The 16,641-nt window shown below is 48.9% G+C and overlaps 1 protein-coding gene across 8 annotated transcripts in view; it reads right to left on the reverse strand.

Moving 5' to 3' along the window:
• The window catches only part of FNIP2 (folliculin interacting protein 2), a 125,534-nt gene that overhangs the window by 46,721 nt on the left and 62,172 nt on the right, over positions 1-16,641 (reverse strand). For 5 of the 8 annotated variants that reach the window (XM_032632043.1, XM_032632042.1, XM_032632047.1 and 2 more), the window contains 6 exons: positions 16,384-16,512; positions 13,412-13,512; positions 12,359-12,430; positions 10,316-10,416; positions 10,059-10,148; positions 8,714-8,785 (listed from right to left, as the gene is read on the reverse strand). In XM_032632043.1, coding sequence (XP_032487934.1) covers positions 8,714-8,785; positions 10,059-10,148; positions 10,316-10,416; positions 12,359-12,430; positions 13,412-13,512; positions 16,384-16,512 — 565 coding nt within the window. The remainder of the gene's footprint in view (positions 1-8,713; positions 8,786-10,058; positions 10,149-10,315; positions 10,417-12,358; positions 12,431-13,411; positions 13,513-16,383; positions 16,513-16,641) is intronic. The other 3 variants (XM_032632048.1, XM_032632046.1, XM_032632045.1) reach the window with 1 other exon arrangement.

Genomic DNA, 16,641 nt, shown 5'->3' on the forward strand with positions numbered 1-16,641 from the left:
TAGCGGATCAAAACTGGTATTTTAAAAAAGGAGCAGAAAAGAAAATAGAGTAGGTTGCAGCGTTAACATTAATTGGTGACACTTTTGTTTGTTATATATAAAGATGTTTGTTACTGGACCATGATGATGGAATGCATTAGCATGGGTTGCAGACAAAAGAACACTTTGAAAACCACCGACCTATTTCATATGGCTCCTGCGAGGATTAAACAAATCAATACGTGTAAAAATACGTGTAAAGCACTTACCCCAGCACCCCATACAGTAAATGCTAGCTACTCACTCTCTCTGATAATTCTTGGAAAAGGTGGACTAGGTAAGACATTTCAGAGTACTGAGAGGTCATTAATTCTGATTAATTATGAAAAGAACCAAGAACTTGTAACGGAGACATGAAAAAGGCAAAAAATTAAAATAATAAAACCCCAAGGAGGATGTTCCCTTTAACCCTACTATAAAATGTGGAATAATAATTTTTACGAAATATAATCTAAAGGACTGGCTTAGTGCTCTTCAGCATTTCCTCAAAAATATTTTAATATCATGTAGTAAGGTTTCTATGTAAAAGTACTGTGGTATATGTCATCAATCAGATATTCTAGGAAACAATACAGCTACGACTCTCAAATGCAAGAAGAGGCCTAATTTTGGCTTGTAACCTATTGCCATTTTCACGAGAAAAGGGTGGATTCAATCACCACTTAGTGCGTGTGACAGGCCTGGGCCGTGGTCTTCAAGGCAGTGCAACGTGGAGTGGTGCTGGGGCCCTGGTGTACGTCCCCGTCGCCAGGGCTGCGTCAAGCGTGCCCAGCTGTTTCCCTACCTTTGCTAAGGGGACTGGTACCTCCAGGACACCGAAGCGCTTCTGCATGAGAGTTACGTGGGGTGGGTCCCAGCTTCGTGAGCCAGGTAGAGAAATTCTCCAGTTGGTGCCACAGTTGTAAAATGTGCGACTTTCAGTTAAATTATACCTAGGCTCAGTTTCAGCTTTTAAAGTGCTATGTCTAACACTCCTTAATATTTTTAGTATCACTTTTCTTTTTAGAATAATTTTACAGTTAGAACAAATGTTAATGCATACAGACTGCAAAGACTTTTGGAGTTTTGTACATTAATAAGAAAATAATTTGAGCTTTCATCCCCACCCTCCTGACTGAGGGGGCTCTTCAGCGAGCATCTATTTATTCCTGCAGAAATTAGCAGTGAGAAAAAGAATAAGTCTAAAGGCTTAAAAATGCTGATTGCTGGCTCTTCTTGGCCCATGTCATTCAAGTTCAAGATAAATGTTTAACTCTCTCTGGAAATACGTTTGCTGTTTGGAGAGTTTACTAGAAACACCGTACTGATGATCTGACTACAGGATTTGGATTTTAACAAATAGTGCCCTGAAACTCTTAAATCAAACCCATTCCCTCAACACACATTTTCTGAGCACCTATTAAGAGCCTGGCACCACCTAGGCCTGGGGCAGAAAGTTACAGCATAGAGACAGACAGTCTCTGCCCTTAAGAAGCTCACACTTGTGGAATAAGTAAACAAGATGATTTCAGACGGTGATAAGTTCCTGTGATTTTCTTTAAGCAACGAGGGCAAAGGTTTACTCTCATCAGCAGTCAGAGAACAACACCCTTGTGAAAACGGGACGTTTCAGCTAAGAGTAAAATGCCAGCAAGAGGCATCCATGGAAAGCGCATCCCAGATGTTCCCTAGGAAAATAACTAGATCATCTCAGTAAGTCTTTAAAACAATCCATGTGTACTCCTCCTGGTACATATGGGGGACATATCCCCCCGCCTCACTCAAATATCCATTGAGCATCTCCTATATGCCAGGCAGGACTCACGCTGCTGGGGATGGAGCAGTCAGTGTGGCACAACAGGTGGGTCTCTGCCCTCGGGGAGCTTCTAGGGGAGAAGGACAAACAAACAAACATCCCTAAGAAATTACCAGATAACCACAGAGTGTGGTGAGTCCCAAGGAGCAAGCCTGACACTGGAAAAGGAAGTGCAAAAGTCAAGCACTCAGAAGCTGCTATAATTCCTTCAACGGGAAGAATTCTGAGGTTGGCTTGTTTGTGTATCTGGAAACACTGCCACCAAAATGAAAACAGGCTAATGTGACCAAGCCCCTATTCCTGCCCAAGCTCATCTTGCACACTCGTCTCACGACATCCAGCCTTCCTCTGTTCCTGGTACACAATGGTCTTTCTGCGCCCCACACACAAACCTGCAAAGCCAGCTCCCACCCCCGATCTCTGCCCCAGCAGCCCCCAGGCCTGAGATGCTCTTTGCTCTGGCTTCACCAAGCTGGCTACCCGGGGCACTCAAGTCAGCTGAAATTTCAGCTTCCGGGAGAGGCCTTCCTTGAGCACCCTGGTGGTGATGAGTGCCTGCCTACATTTTATAGTCTTTCTCTGTGTCCCCTTTACTGAATATAATTCCATGTCTAGTTGATCACTGATCTATCCCCACATCTGACAAAAATGTCTGGCACATAAGATGCTTAAGAAATGTTGCCGTATGAAGAACGAGAAAATGATTATGTGAAGGACAGTGATGCCTGTCTTGATCGGCAAGCATGGCGGAAACAAAGCATTAGAATACAAATTTCTAGAAAGAGTTCAAAGCCTGAATTTATTAAAAAGTTTCCTATGGTCAAAGCTGTATGCAGAGCATTTGAATTTTCTCTACCCCCCCACCCCCCATTAAAAGAAAATCTTTCTTCTGTTTGGTGGTGATGGTGAAGGTGATGGTGGTGGTGATGATGGTGGTGGTGGAGGCAGTTATGGTGATGGTGGTGATGATGTTGGTGATGGTGGTGGAGGTGGTCATGGTGATGGAGGTGATGCTGGTGGTGATGATGTTGGTGATGGTGGTGATGAAGTTGGTGGTGGCGATGATGGCAGTGGTGGTGGAGGTGATGGTGGTGGTGATGGTGGTGATGATGGTGGTGGTGATGAAGGTGATGGTGGTGGTGGTGAAGGTGGTGGTGGTGATGATGGTGATGGTGAAGGTGGTGATGGTGGTGGTGGTGATGGTGATGGAGGTGGTGGAGGTGGTCGTGGTGGGGGTGAAGGCGATGGCGCCCCTCTCCAGAGCCAGGGGGACAGAGACTCCCATGCTGGCCCGCCCCGAGCACCACATCCCAGGGCCCTCTCTGTCCCGTCTCTCATAGGCAGCCTCACTCTGCGGGTCATGAATCTCCCTTTGCCCCCACTCCCTGTGGGTGTGATGTGCGCGCACGTGTGTGCATGTGTGTGCGCATGTGTGCGTGTGTGCCATCTGTCTTCACACCCAAATGGCAGAGTGGCCAAAACTCGGGTCCTGTCTGAACACCGTGACGACGTGTGCTCTTGTCCTGAAGGCTGACCGTCAAGCACTTAATAAACGTGTCTGAACATACGAGCTAGACGTTCTCCTCACACTGATGGTTCTACTACTTTCCAGGGCACAGAGAATGAAGACATTACCTTCCTGCCCATGATCTGAGTGTGCTGCTGGGGAAGGGAGTCAGCAGCTGGACGGAGGTGATGGCTGACCAGGCTGGGAGGCGGGTCCCAGCCCCAGCTGCCTGGACCTTCCTCTCCCCCTCGCCACGATCGCCAGATTGCAGCTTCTGCCCCACCCGTGTCCTCCTTCTGAACTACGGCTGACTGCTCATGGCTGGGGCACTTGCGGGCACTTGTGACTGAGATACTGGCTCAACACCCGTCTCCCCAGGCGCCTCCTCCCCCGGTATGGGGCATGCCCGCATGCCCCACTCGTCGTCCTGTTAGAAACTGGAGAGTCGCCCTTTGTCCCCCCGCCATGCCCTGTGTCCCATTAGTCCCCGAGCCCCTCCAGGGCCACCTTCCAGCACGGCTGAAACCCACCCCTCCTCTCTCCCAAGACCTTACCTGAACATTCCTAAGAGCAGCCGCTCAAATAACCTCGAGAATGAATTTACCTTTCTGATTCATCTATGCACAGGGGACACATTCACAGTGTCCAGATGAGAATGCACTCCCTCCATCCCTGTCCCGGGGGGACCCCTTCCAGACACATTCGATGAACACGCTTTTCTATCTTTATATGTGGAGAGAGATCTTGTATATGCCCTTTTCCTCTTGAAACATAAATGACCGTTTACTGCAACTCACTGCTGATCAACTTTTCTTTTTCACTTACAAATATATCTGAGAGAACTGTTCTATTTCGAGGCCTGCTAGGCTGCCGTGCCCTTCCAACCACCGCGTGGGGCTGCTCTGTGGGACGAACGTGACTTAAGCAGGCCCTGGATGAACATCTAGGTCACCTCCAACGTTCTGCTAGTGACAACAGCTCATCGTGTGAGTTTCCTACTCCTACTTTTCACCCTCCACAAAGACACTAGAAAAATGGTTCTCAAACTTGCTATAAGTCAAGTCTATGAAGATGAACATCAGATTTTATAGATGTCTCCCTCACTTGGCTTCCTTAATACAAAAAATCAGGAAATAAGGCAAAGACCGTTGAGTAAACTGCTAATACTCTAAGGTAAAAAACACTGTGAGCTTGGTATTGAGTTTGTTCCTTTACTGAGGAAGTGTCTTTAAAAAAAATAGGTGGATATAGTCTAACCCATTAAAGCAATAAATGGGATATCCTTGTTATTGCTCTACTACTTATTCTGCGTGTGTGACAAGCTATGTAAAGAGGCACTGGGGCACGTATCGTGAAGGGTAAAATGCATGAAGGCATAGAGCAGAATTAAGATTTGATTTCCTCTCTTATTATAGTAAAAGCTACTGAATAACCCAGAAAAAAGTTGGCTATTCTTCTCAGGTACTATTCTAAGAAGGGAAAGAGGAGGAAAAACCCAATGAACTGTTTTTAAATATTTTATGCTAAGTCAGATAATCCTTCTACACTAGCTTTACAAACACATGCGTGTGCAAGCGTGCGCACACACACACACCACACACAGCGGTGAGTTCGGGGGAGAAAAAGTTAATGGGAAAAAAATCTATCTTCTGCCCACCTCCCTCATCCTGTACCCCCTGCCCAACTGATCTACTTTAGCAATGAATATACGGGTGCAGTTTTTTCTGGAGCAGTTGGTGAGGCACCAAATAGACCTAAAATATGGAGCCAATCAGGTTCCCCCTTTAGCTGCCCCGAACAAGACTAAGTCCAAGGGCTCACAGGGCGCTGGTGCCTTTTGTGATGAGGCTCGCCCCCCCGCCCCCCAGTCCCCGACGCTGCGGGCACATTTTACCCGGGCAGCCCCAGGACCTACACCCCTGCACAAACGAGCTTCCAAAATGGCGCTTTTGCTCGACGCTGATGCAGTTCTTTCCTCCCTCCCAGCTGTCGTCCCTCGAACACCCCCGTCCCAGGCGCCACAGCCAGGCCCCCGGCTCCCACAGGGCGGGTGAGGCAGCACTCTTCACCCGCTGTTTTAACTCTGGGTTTACATGGAGCTTCCGGAGGGCGGGTGCTAAGGGTCACTCATCTTCTACATCGCCCCAGTTCTGGCAGAGCCTGCCAGCCTAGGGGGTACAAGATTTTTATTCAATAAATGTAATAAATGTGGCTTCACGGCCTGACTCAGGGCTACCCTGCCAACCCCTTCCCTTCACCTCGATTGTAGCAAACTGGCCCAACTGTGGAAGCCACCACGGTAACTGAGCTCTCCTACAACAGAGGGCCCTCGGGAGTGCAAATCCAGACAGCGCTTTGCAGCCCCGGGGCACACGGTGCACGAGGGGCACGCGGTCAGCACCCACAACATTCCTCCCTGACGCGGGCGGAAGACAGGTGCAGGGAAGGGGCTGGCGGAGGGCGACAGAGACCCTCGGTGTCTTGTCTTTCTGCCGGGGAACCGTACTGTGTGCTCTCAGACTCTTCATCCGGATCGAGTCCCTCTCTGTAGAGGATGATTTAAAAAGCAAAAAAAAAACATAGAAGCTTTTCTAAAGTTACTTCTTTACTGAACTACTGGGAAAGAAAAAGACTCTGAGGTCACTCTTCAGATGTGACTTGTGTGTTCAGAGTTTTGTGGCGGCCGCCATGCAGCCCGTTCATCATGAAGATGAACTGGTGTCAGCTGTGACTTCAGAGCTTCTGCTGGCCTGGTACTGACAGCTGCAAACATTCCCCATCTCCAAAGGCGCCAGCCTAGGTAACCTTGGCAACGAGTGACGTCTGCGGGACAAAAGGTCAGAGGAACTGCACACAAGCACTGCTCTCTCGTTTAAAAAAGGCATTTCCCACAGGAGCACTGGGGTAAGCACCCTGACGCTGCTGTGTGTGCCCTGCAATGAATCCATTACCTAAATGCGCCGCAGGCCGGGAGCCGGGTGTCTCGCCGTGGGGGGCGGTTTGCAGATAAGCCGGGCGGGGAGGGTGGGACGGCCCACGGGCTCACAGATGGCGGGCAACACGGAGAAATCCGCAGCACTCACGCGTCGCTGAATGTAGGTGCGGGCATCGCCGACAGCAGTACGCACAGAGACACAGACACACAGCCGGCACAAACTCACACTCCTGCTTGCTGGCGTCAAGGTGCAACAAGCGTATCTGGGTTCCAGACCCTGGGACCTAATTCCGTCTCCAGTGAAAGGACAGGGCAACACGGAGACACAACTGATTCTAGGGATGGGGCAGGACATACATGAGGCACGTCTGGAGCATCCTGTAGTGCCAGAAAGCGAGGAAGCGCTACACACACACACACACACACACACACACACACACACACACACACACAGTGAGAGAGGTTAAAGAAACACTGGAGCCAATGGAAAGCGCTCCACGGCTTCCACGGCCAAAGCTGGAGCCACGTGAGCGACAAAATAAAGCAGTACTGGGGTGACCTGAAGTGTAAAGTAAGCATTCTGAGTCCACATTGATATGGACGACTGACTGGCTGCACGGATGAGGAAGGGGGACAGGCTGCCACGCAGAAGAGCTCCAAGCAGCTGACGCAGGGCCCTGCCCGCAGCAGACGGGGAGAGGCCACACAGTCACCGTGCCAGCCAGGTGACCAAGGCCACCATCAGCGGTCATAACTTACGCTGACAGTACATACCCTTGGTCGGGGGCAACGAAAGTGTCACCGAACCTCCGTGACCTCTCTTCCAAAAGCGGTCCACTCACGTGCAGAGCATCAAACAAATTCCAACAGCGGGCATTCTACACAGCACCTGGCCGCTACTTCCGGAGACTGTCACGGTCGTCACAAAACACAGCAAGTCTGAGGAACTGCCTGAGCCCAGCAGGGTCAAACAGACGTGACAACTGACCGCCCCGTCTCACGGGCTAAGGTGTTAACGACAGGGCTGCACCGCGGTTCCCCACGACCGTCTCGATTGCTCTGCAAATCTACAGCTGTTCTCAAAAACAAATCTATTGAAGATATTTGCCCCGTCTCTCAACTCTGCAGACAGGAAGTTACAAATTACAGAAAACAGGAATAAACCGTGGCTGTAATTTCTCTCCATCTTCCACTGCGAATTCAGCTCAAACAGTCGGAGTCGCTGCTCTGCTCCAGGACGAGGACCCTGGTCCACACAGTGCGGGCGACGTGAGGAACCAGCCACGGCGGGCGCACGAGCGGCCTTTGGTGGAGGGCGACCCTCCCAGGGCTGACCCGGGGGTTTCAGAGCTGCTCCCGGGACGGAAGGGGAGCAGAAGGCCCCTGGGGGCCCCGTGCAGCCAGCCCCCCATCTGCGCAGACTCCCAACAGGAGGCGTGTCTCAAAGGAGACACGGTGGGTTCAGGGGCTGAACTGCCAACAAAGCCAAAGTTCACATTTGCATCACGTTCACCTCTGCCCCCTCCTCCCGAGAAAGCGTTCAGATCCGGCTGCTACTGACCTTTCACTTCAATGCCAACGCGGCCCTCAACTGTCCCGCTTCTCAAAGGGCAAGGGACACTCGTCTTGGGAGCAATTTAGAGTGGGACCTGGGACCCTCTGCTGCAGGGCTTGCACCTGGACACACCTCTCCTCCACCCACAGATACGAAGAAACTATAAGGGACTAAAAATAACTGGGGGCACGCGCAGTTGGGGCACATTACGGACAAAAGATACAAAGAGACCAAAAAACCCAACTGCCGCTTCTGAAGAGGCTGGAGCAAAAACAGGGGTTCAGGAGCAAAAGCAGGGTGCTGCACACGCCGTCTGCACTCAGCACCACCTAAGGGGCGGGCAGAACACCGAAGCCGCCCCTCTGGCCTGACTCCTGGACACACCCCTGCCCTCACGCCTTGTAAGGAGCTAGCTCATCCCCGCTCAGGGAGCGAGCCAGCAAGGGAACCTGTCCTTTGCTCTCCTTCCCTCATGGTGCAGCAGGGGCCCCAATAAAGCCTTGCCTCAATTTCTCGTCTGGCCTCTAGTCTATTTCTATTGCTCAAGGAGGCCCAGAACCCTGGTCAGTCACAACTTGCCATGAGGAGAGAAGGGGTACAGGAGACAAAATCTAGAACATCACAACTCCAGGACAGAAGCAGGTCACCGGACAGCCCCCATGGTCACAGCCAGAGAGATTCCCATGCACACTATCCTTCCCCTGGTTGGATGCTCAGGACCCAGCAGGTCCCAGGACCACTGGCTCAAGGAGGCTCCCCTCTTTTTGGCGGGACGCTGCTCGACGTACGTTCGTCTCGCAGGAGCCGTCCCCGTGCACGTCACACCCAGATCTCAGAGGGAGGGCTCGCTCCACGGGCGGCCGGCAAGAGGAAAGCACGTACCTGAGCGGGCGATGCCGCTGTCCCTGTCTTCGCTCTGCCCTCTGCTCGGCATGTCGACCGGAGTGCTGTGCACTGCAGGAAGCAAGGAGACCTGGTCACGGGGCTCGCAGAGGCGGGCTGCTCAGACCGCCTGCACTCGCTTTACGCCTGCTGGCGGTGACCGCACGAGGACACACAGGGAGGGACGGGAAAGCAGAATGCAGTTCAGAAAAGACGGGGGAAGGAGGGGGCAGAGGCCAGCGACCACCTGCCCGTGCCTGTCCCCTGGCAGCACTACAGAGGCTCTTCCGAGGGCCTCTCGCCTCTAAAAGGAGCCGAGTCATCAGCTGTGAGGACACTTCATACGACGAGCAGACATCCTCGAGCAGATACTTCCAGCCATTTTCCTCATTAGTAGTAGTTAGATAGCATTTAAGTATCTCAGTAGTTTCAATGTACTGAAATACTGCAAAATATTAATAAGGACTTTCAAAATGCTTTATAATCAGTTTCAGCAGTAACTACAGGCAACCTCGAGAAGAGAAAGGCTTGAAAACCATTTCAGGAATTTAAAAAACCCTTCTTGCCAGCTATTTTGTGAAGCATGTTTATTTTCACAATTTTAAGGAGAGTATATAAACGTGTTATCCTCACCTGGAAGTAGGCAGGAGGGTGTCAGTCAGTTAAATAGGGTGCCTAGCATAGTTCGGCTACGGTGAAAAGCAGAATGCAGAATACCGTCTGCGGTAAACACAACCCCTAACGTTAGCAATGAAGGCTCCCACACTAGTTCATCACGCCAGCCTGCGGCAGACATTTGGCAGCCTCGGCTAGACGGCCAGGCCGGTCTCAGGATGTACCTACCCAGAGATGGAGGTGGCTACACCTGTAAAGAAGCTGGAAAGTACATTTGAACTACTTAAATGCTACGGACAGAGAGAGGGAGAGGGGGAGGGAGAGGGGGAGGGAGAGGCCGGTCTTCCATGCTCTTGTTAGAGTGACTTTTGAAGACACAGTGCAGGTAAAGGTGCAGGTGAAAAATGGATCAAAGATGCCACGGCAAAGAGAAACAGTTCACGGCAGCGGAAGAGGCCGAGGAAAATCGGAAGATGTTATCCTCTTAGAAACACGAAGGGCTCATTTCGATCCAAACCGGCTTACGCCGCGGGGGTATTAGCAGAGACGCTTCCAACAGGCGTTCTGGGGTGGAGGTTTCAGAACGCCAGGCGCTCGGCAGCACATGGAACTAAACATCTCACGAGCCCCTTGGATTTCTAGAGAGGCGCCCAACAGATTTGTTTCTAAGAACCTGCCCAGGAGTTACTAACGTGTGCAGGTCGTACCATACTCAGCATTCCACACAAACCTGCAAAGAAAGAGGCACTGCGGCTGAGCCGGAGCGGTCCTCCTTCAGCCGCCCCCGGGGGCAGTTTGCTGCCGCCTCCCTGCAGCGCACCTGGGGCGGAGACACACACGGGGGCGGACAAAGTACACACACAGAAATAAACGCAGATTAAAGATAATGCCACAGCAAAACAACACCACAAACTCAAAGAAAGCAAAACGGACACCCACGACAGCGGGACCCGGAAAGCAAGACCCCGCTTACGTGGCGGAGTTTACCTAGGGTACTTCCAGTACGACAGGGACCCAGGTTATTCTGATTTGTGTTCAGTTTCCCCAGGTTAGGATCTTGGTTGATGTATTCGAAGCTGTCTTGCAAGCTGAGTCCAGAGAGGGAAGGAAGGGAGAGAGAGGAGAAAAACATCAGGGGACGAACAAAGCTGTTTGCTAACAGACAACTTTTCTTTATGAATTAATAAAGTCTCACATCTACCGAAGAGACTTAAACTTTAGGGGAATTTGTTGCAGGAAAAGACAAGAGAGGCTTTGGGAGGTAGTTCAACCTACAGAACTAAATGACACACTCCAAACAATTTCACAGTATTACGTAATGAGGGACACCGAATTCTAAAATCTTCCTCTGGTGACTGATACCTAGGATATGGCTATTCATTTCAAGGGTAATTTTACATAAACCCTCAAAATGAAATTCATTTTAACTCTTAGTTAACATCCACGAGCAATTCAGCAACCTTTTTCAGGAGGAGCATATAACAGAAAGTATGATTCTTACAGGAGTCTGATTTCACAACTTCTGAAAAGTTAGAATTACTCATAAACACACGTGAGAGAAGCAGCTTTCAATAATTTATTGTATTTGTTAACAAATGAAATAAAGATTTCGAGGATAATATAGCATAATGAAGCCAAAATAATTTTTACTTAAATCTGAGCTTGATATTTTATTAGAGGGAGTTAGTATAATAAATGTTCAGGTAATATCAAGGGTCAGAAAAATAATACCTCACAAAAAAATATCAATTCCTATACTGGCTTAAGTCATGACAATCCAGTGTTAAATGCTCAAAAAGGTAAATTCATTATTCTGTTGAAAAGTAAGCAGACTTACTCAAAGGTACCCAAATTTGAAGAGGAACATACTTTTAATTTCCTAGGACTGTAAAAAAATAACAGCCTTCATTTGACCCCTAAGAATACCCCTTTAATTTACAATAAACATTTCTTCCAAACTTACCCAAGTGTAATAAATGTTCTGTTGTTTTATTCAAAAAAGATGTGAAATATTTCTGCTTGAAAAATTCAAAATATACGAACAATTGTGCCAGACTAAGAGTTAAGTTAGACATTTAAGTATTCTTAGTCTACACAGAAGTGTAAAATTAAGAGGGGGAAAAAAACTCGGGAGTGGGCTTCCCTGGTGGCGCAGTGGTTGAGAGTCCGCCTGCCGATGCAGGGGACACGGGTTCGTGCCCCGGTCCGGGAAGATCCCACATGCCGCAGAGCAGCTGGGCCCGTGAGCCATGGCCGCTGAGCCTGCGCGTCCGGAGCCTGTGCTCCGCAACGGGAGAGCCCACAATAGTGAGAGGCCCGCGTACCACAAAAAAAACCAAAAAACAAACAAACAAACAAAAACTCGGGAGTGAAAATCAAAATATTGCCTGGCCCGAGTCCTCACCGACCACAGAGTTTACACGGATGGCTCAGACAGACGATCCCTCCTGCCATTCAGGTGCCTCTCAGCTTGGGAAACTCACCCTGTGCCTCCTTCCTTCAGAAATAAATAAACGAGCAGACTGACAGGTGAGATTTTTTTGTTTAGTTTTGTTTTGCTTTGGTTTTGGTTTTGGCCGTGCCACGTGTGGGATCTTAGTTCCCCGACCAGGGATCACACCCGGGCCTTGGCAGTGGAAGCGCAGAGTCCCAACCACTGGACCGCCAGGGAATTCCCGAGATTTTTTTTTTATAAGATGAAATAATATCCTTTTCCCCTTCACTTTTCATTTTCCAGGGAATGAGAACATGGTGACTGGCAGTAGGAACGGAGTGGGTTAACAGGTGAAGACCCCCAATATATGTATGTAGACCATCACTTGTCTTCAAGGCCACCTGCTAAGGTCCAAGGCCTCTTCATACTCACTATGTATTGGACAAAGGCCACCTTGAAAACCCCTTTGTTAATGTGCACTCATCCTGCTTCTTACCTCAAAAAGCCTTATGGCCCTCAAAGAATGACTCTACCCAGAAACAGCCACTTGGAAAATTGGGGGGATGGGGAGGGGAGGGGGAAAATCCCGCACTTACTTATTTGTACTCCCACAGAAGCTGCCCATTCTGGCGGAGAAGACTTTACTAACCATCAGCTGTGGAGGAGAACTGGAGAAAAAACAAACGGACAGAAGAGGGAGAGATGCATGGGGTTTTTTTTGTTGTTTGGGTTTTTTTTTAACTTTTTCTCAAGCTTTTATTCATTTCTATATCTTATTTTACAGAAAATGAGACGTGCATTTTTCAAATCACTGTATCAATGGGGTGTCTAGATTTTTTTCTAATTTTATCATTTTAAAATCCCAAGAATGTTAAAACCCTGAGAGAGAGCTATGGAGACATTGCCAGGGCCATTTTCCTTGGAGCAAATATTTCAGATGAACAAACTTCGCTTAGCAGAAATATTGCAAAGCAGAAGTTTGTTTTTTTCTCAGGGTATATTTTCCACCTGCCATGTGGCACAGATGAACAGACAGAAGGTTATAAGTGCAGGATTGGGAAAAGGCTTCCTTTCACACATCGTAGAGCTTGTGCATCCAGCGAGTTAAATTCTATTCTGACATGCAGATAAGGAACGTGTTCTTTAATGTCGTCACATTCTGCTTTTTGCAGAAACTTTTATTCTAGACACCATTCCCTAGAAACAAAAATAAAACTCGGCATGCGTTCAATAATTTGAAAAAATATGTATCTCAATACAAGGAAAAAATCATGACAAACTTTAATCTGAAAATGGAAAATTTGTGAAATTCTGACTTTAAACTTTAAACTTAAAATATCTGAATAACTCTGATTAAAAGTATTGCTATTACTAACCTAGCAGATACTCAAAATGCTTTGGTACACATTTTTCACTTACAGTACTTAGCTAAAGCTTAGGATTTTGTCCTGCTAAGCTGATTCAAGGTCAGAGTGATGTAGAAAATGTCAGACTATTTTAACTGCTAAAGATATGCAAAAGGTATCAAGCGCTAGCAAATACGAGATGACAAAGTTTAGATCATTATTTTACTGCATAACAGTTTTGCGCATGTTTGAATGGAGTCATCATCCCCAAGCCACGTCTCACGAGCAGTGGACGGAACTCACCGTATGTAGTGAATCTTCAGGGTGGAGCCTTTGTAGCTCATGGCGACCGAGCCGAACATCATCTCCCCAAGCATGTTGACATCAGAGGCGGGGCGCGTGTACTACCAGACGTGCAAGAAACCAAAATCGTGTCGAGTACAACACGACAGAAAATAACGTGCAATTTTGTTGGTGATTAGAACCATTTCTCAAAGCAGCAACTGATCATTTTACAATCTTAATCTACAATGATGACTGCCTACTCTTTTCCCCAAATTATCACTAATGTTCACGATTTCTTCTTTATACACTATATCCTCGTACAGGATGCAAGCGCTTTACCAGAGTTCACTTTTAATCTGGTTATGAGAAACAATGACTTTCATCGTCCCCATTTACAAAGTCTAAATAGAAAGATTAAGCGACGGAAGAGGCAGAGTAACTCCTCTTGATACTGAGAACACATCCTGAAATGAAATATAGCTCAGGGTTATCCAACCAAAATCAACGTGTGGAACAAAAATGCCAATCGGTGTGGGCAGGGTTTTGTGGGTCCAAAAGATAACGGACAATCTGGTCACCCCAAAGTTTGACTGAAACATTTAAAAATTTTTTGACCCCCTAGCTTCTGACCAGTCTTCGGCGTCGCCTTTATCACCGCAGAGGGTGGACGGCACCTTCCCCCATCCCCCGCTATTCAAACGGCTCCTGTCACAGCCAATGGGCGCTTCCCAGTTGGCTTTATTAAACGTCTCACGGTATCTGATGCACATAATTGCTCTCCTTTTTATATTTTTTAAATTACTTTTTATTTTTTTTAGAAAGGCAGACTGCCACGTGCAGCACCTCATTTGGATGTGTCTGGAGTCTTGGAAGCTCGACTACCCTACGTTCTCCTACAAATGGACCTTGACAGCTTGTCTGCAGGTTCTAGCAGGGGAGCGCAGCTACTTGTATACCCCTGACCGAAGAACGGTCCTCCTCTATCGGGGAAGGTCGTCCTCTCCGACCAAGCGCGCAGCTTCAGGAGGGACACACCTGGAACGGTGAGGGAGGAAGGGGACTCCTGCCTAGCCAGCCCGATCGGCCGAATCAACCCTGGCGATCAATGGGGTGACAGATGTCGCAGCCAGATCACCCTCACATCTTGCTCTCCCTTTTATTTTTTATTTTTATTTATTTTTTTGCGGTACGCGGGCCTCTCACTGTTGTGGCCTCTCCCGTTGCGGAGCAAAGGCTCCGGACGCGCAGGCTCAGCGGCCAGGGCTCACGGGCCCAGCCGCTCCGCGGCACGTGGGATCTTCCCGGACTGGGGCACGAACCCGCGTCCCCTGCATCGGCAGGTGGACTCTCAACCACTGCACCACCAGGGAAGCCCTGCTCTCCTTTTTAAATCTCTACCTTCTCAAGTCATCCCTTGTACAGGGTCACTGTCTGCGTCCTCAACCGCTGCTGTGATTCCAGTTATTCCCGACGGGAACCCCCATACACCTTCATCTCGGGGCCCGGACTCCCCTGGAGCTCAGGCGGCTGGAAGCCAAACGCCCTCACTCACATGACGTAACACTGTGCGTACTGTGAACATATGATGACACACAGGTGCATGCGTTTGGATACAGGATGCTCAGCTCCCACTGTAAGTGATGGTGACACACACTGAGGATGGATGTGAGTGTCAACCAAACCAGTGCGCACGACACCCGCACGGCCTGACCGAAACCGTACCTCCATCTCCTGTGACCCAGGCCACCAGCCAGACTGTCTGCTGCCTCGCTTTCTACCCAAGCAAGACCATGGCCGTCAGCCTTTCAACTCCAAATCCACACACATACACGCATATGTCCACACACACGGACACACATATACACACCTACTTACACCTGCTTGCAAAGGAGGAAAGAGGAGCAGACACCTATCCGCCTGATTTAACGAGCCTGCTACCAACCTCTTCTCGCTTCCTGCAGACAGAAACTAACAGGCTTTCACCTTCTTTGTGAATAACTTCCACCCATCACCTCCATTTCTGAACCTGCTTTTTCTTGGGGTACAAGGTCCACGTGCCAACTGCAATTCTCAACTCGCTGAAAATTTCACCCTATGCTGTTGTACCCACATACTGCTTTGAGAGCCGGCAGCTCTGTGGAATAAGGGCAGACGTACAGCAGCGATCCCAACCGTGAAACAAACAACGTTCTATACACCTGTGGCTGCTGGTATACACCTCCCTGGCTTTGCTGTGTCAGCAACACGGTAGACAAAATTCCTCATAGCTCCGAAAATAAAAATAAACACTCATATATCCTCCATCAGGTAGTACCCTTCTGCTATTCAATATTTATGAAACCTCTTTCCTTGCGCCCAGCTGGCCAACATTTCTCAATATACCAGCCCTTCACACTTCACACTCCAGTTAGGTCTTGCCTTTCCATCTGCTCCTATACAAGGCTTTCTTCCTTCTACTGGCAAGTGCTATTTTCTCAGGATGACAATATTCATCCCCAGAATCCTCAGAGCTCTTAGAAAAAAAACTGGAAAACACATGTGCATTAATCTGGTTCTGACCAGCAAGGAAGCAAAACAGGAGGGTTTACCTCCTTTGCAATATTTCTCTTCATTCGGCGTGTGTTTCACTGGATCCCTGCTGCTCCGTTATAGTTTTTATCAAGAGATAAAGCCAAAGTGTGAGCACAGCACTGGCCTGAAACACCTAAGAGCCCGTTTTGGGGTTTTGTTTATTTGTTTGTTCTATTTTTATTGGAGTGGAGTTGATGTACAGTGGTGTGTTAGTTTCTGCTGTACGTTACACGTTATACACATATACCCTCTTTTTAGATTCTCTTCCCATAGAGGCCATCACCGAGTACTGAGCAGGGTTCTGGATACTTAGTCTCCTATCCCAGGGACGGGGCCCTCAAGCAGCCATTATCCCCGAGGAGAAATGTCAGTAAATGGCTTCAGCCTACGGGGTATTCCGCACGCAAGGGTGGTTGTACCTGGTACTTTGGAAGCTGCTCCTTGGCATGTGGTAAAGATCCCCCGGAAGAGCCGTGGGAAGAGAGGCTGCCGCTGCCACCTCCTTGACAGCACTTGGCTGGCGTTTTCATGGGGACGTCCTCCGTTTTCTGGGTGAACAGGGAGAGGAGGGTAAACACACCGCCACCGCTGAGCGTACCAGGCTCCCCAGCACACGCTCACTGGGGGCCCCTTTCTCACATCGTTCTGTTCTGTTGAGCCTCAGCTGCATAGAAAAA

The sequence above is a fragment of the Phocoena sinus genome, chromosome 5 (genome assembly GCF_008692025.1).
Source record: "Phocoena sinus isolate mPhoSin1 chromosome 5, mPhoSin1.pri, whole genome shotgun sequence".
NCBI classification, from domain to species: domain Eukaryota; kingdom Metazoa; phylum Chordata; class Mammalia; order Artiodactyla; family Phocoenidae; genus Phocoena; species Phocoena sinus.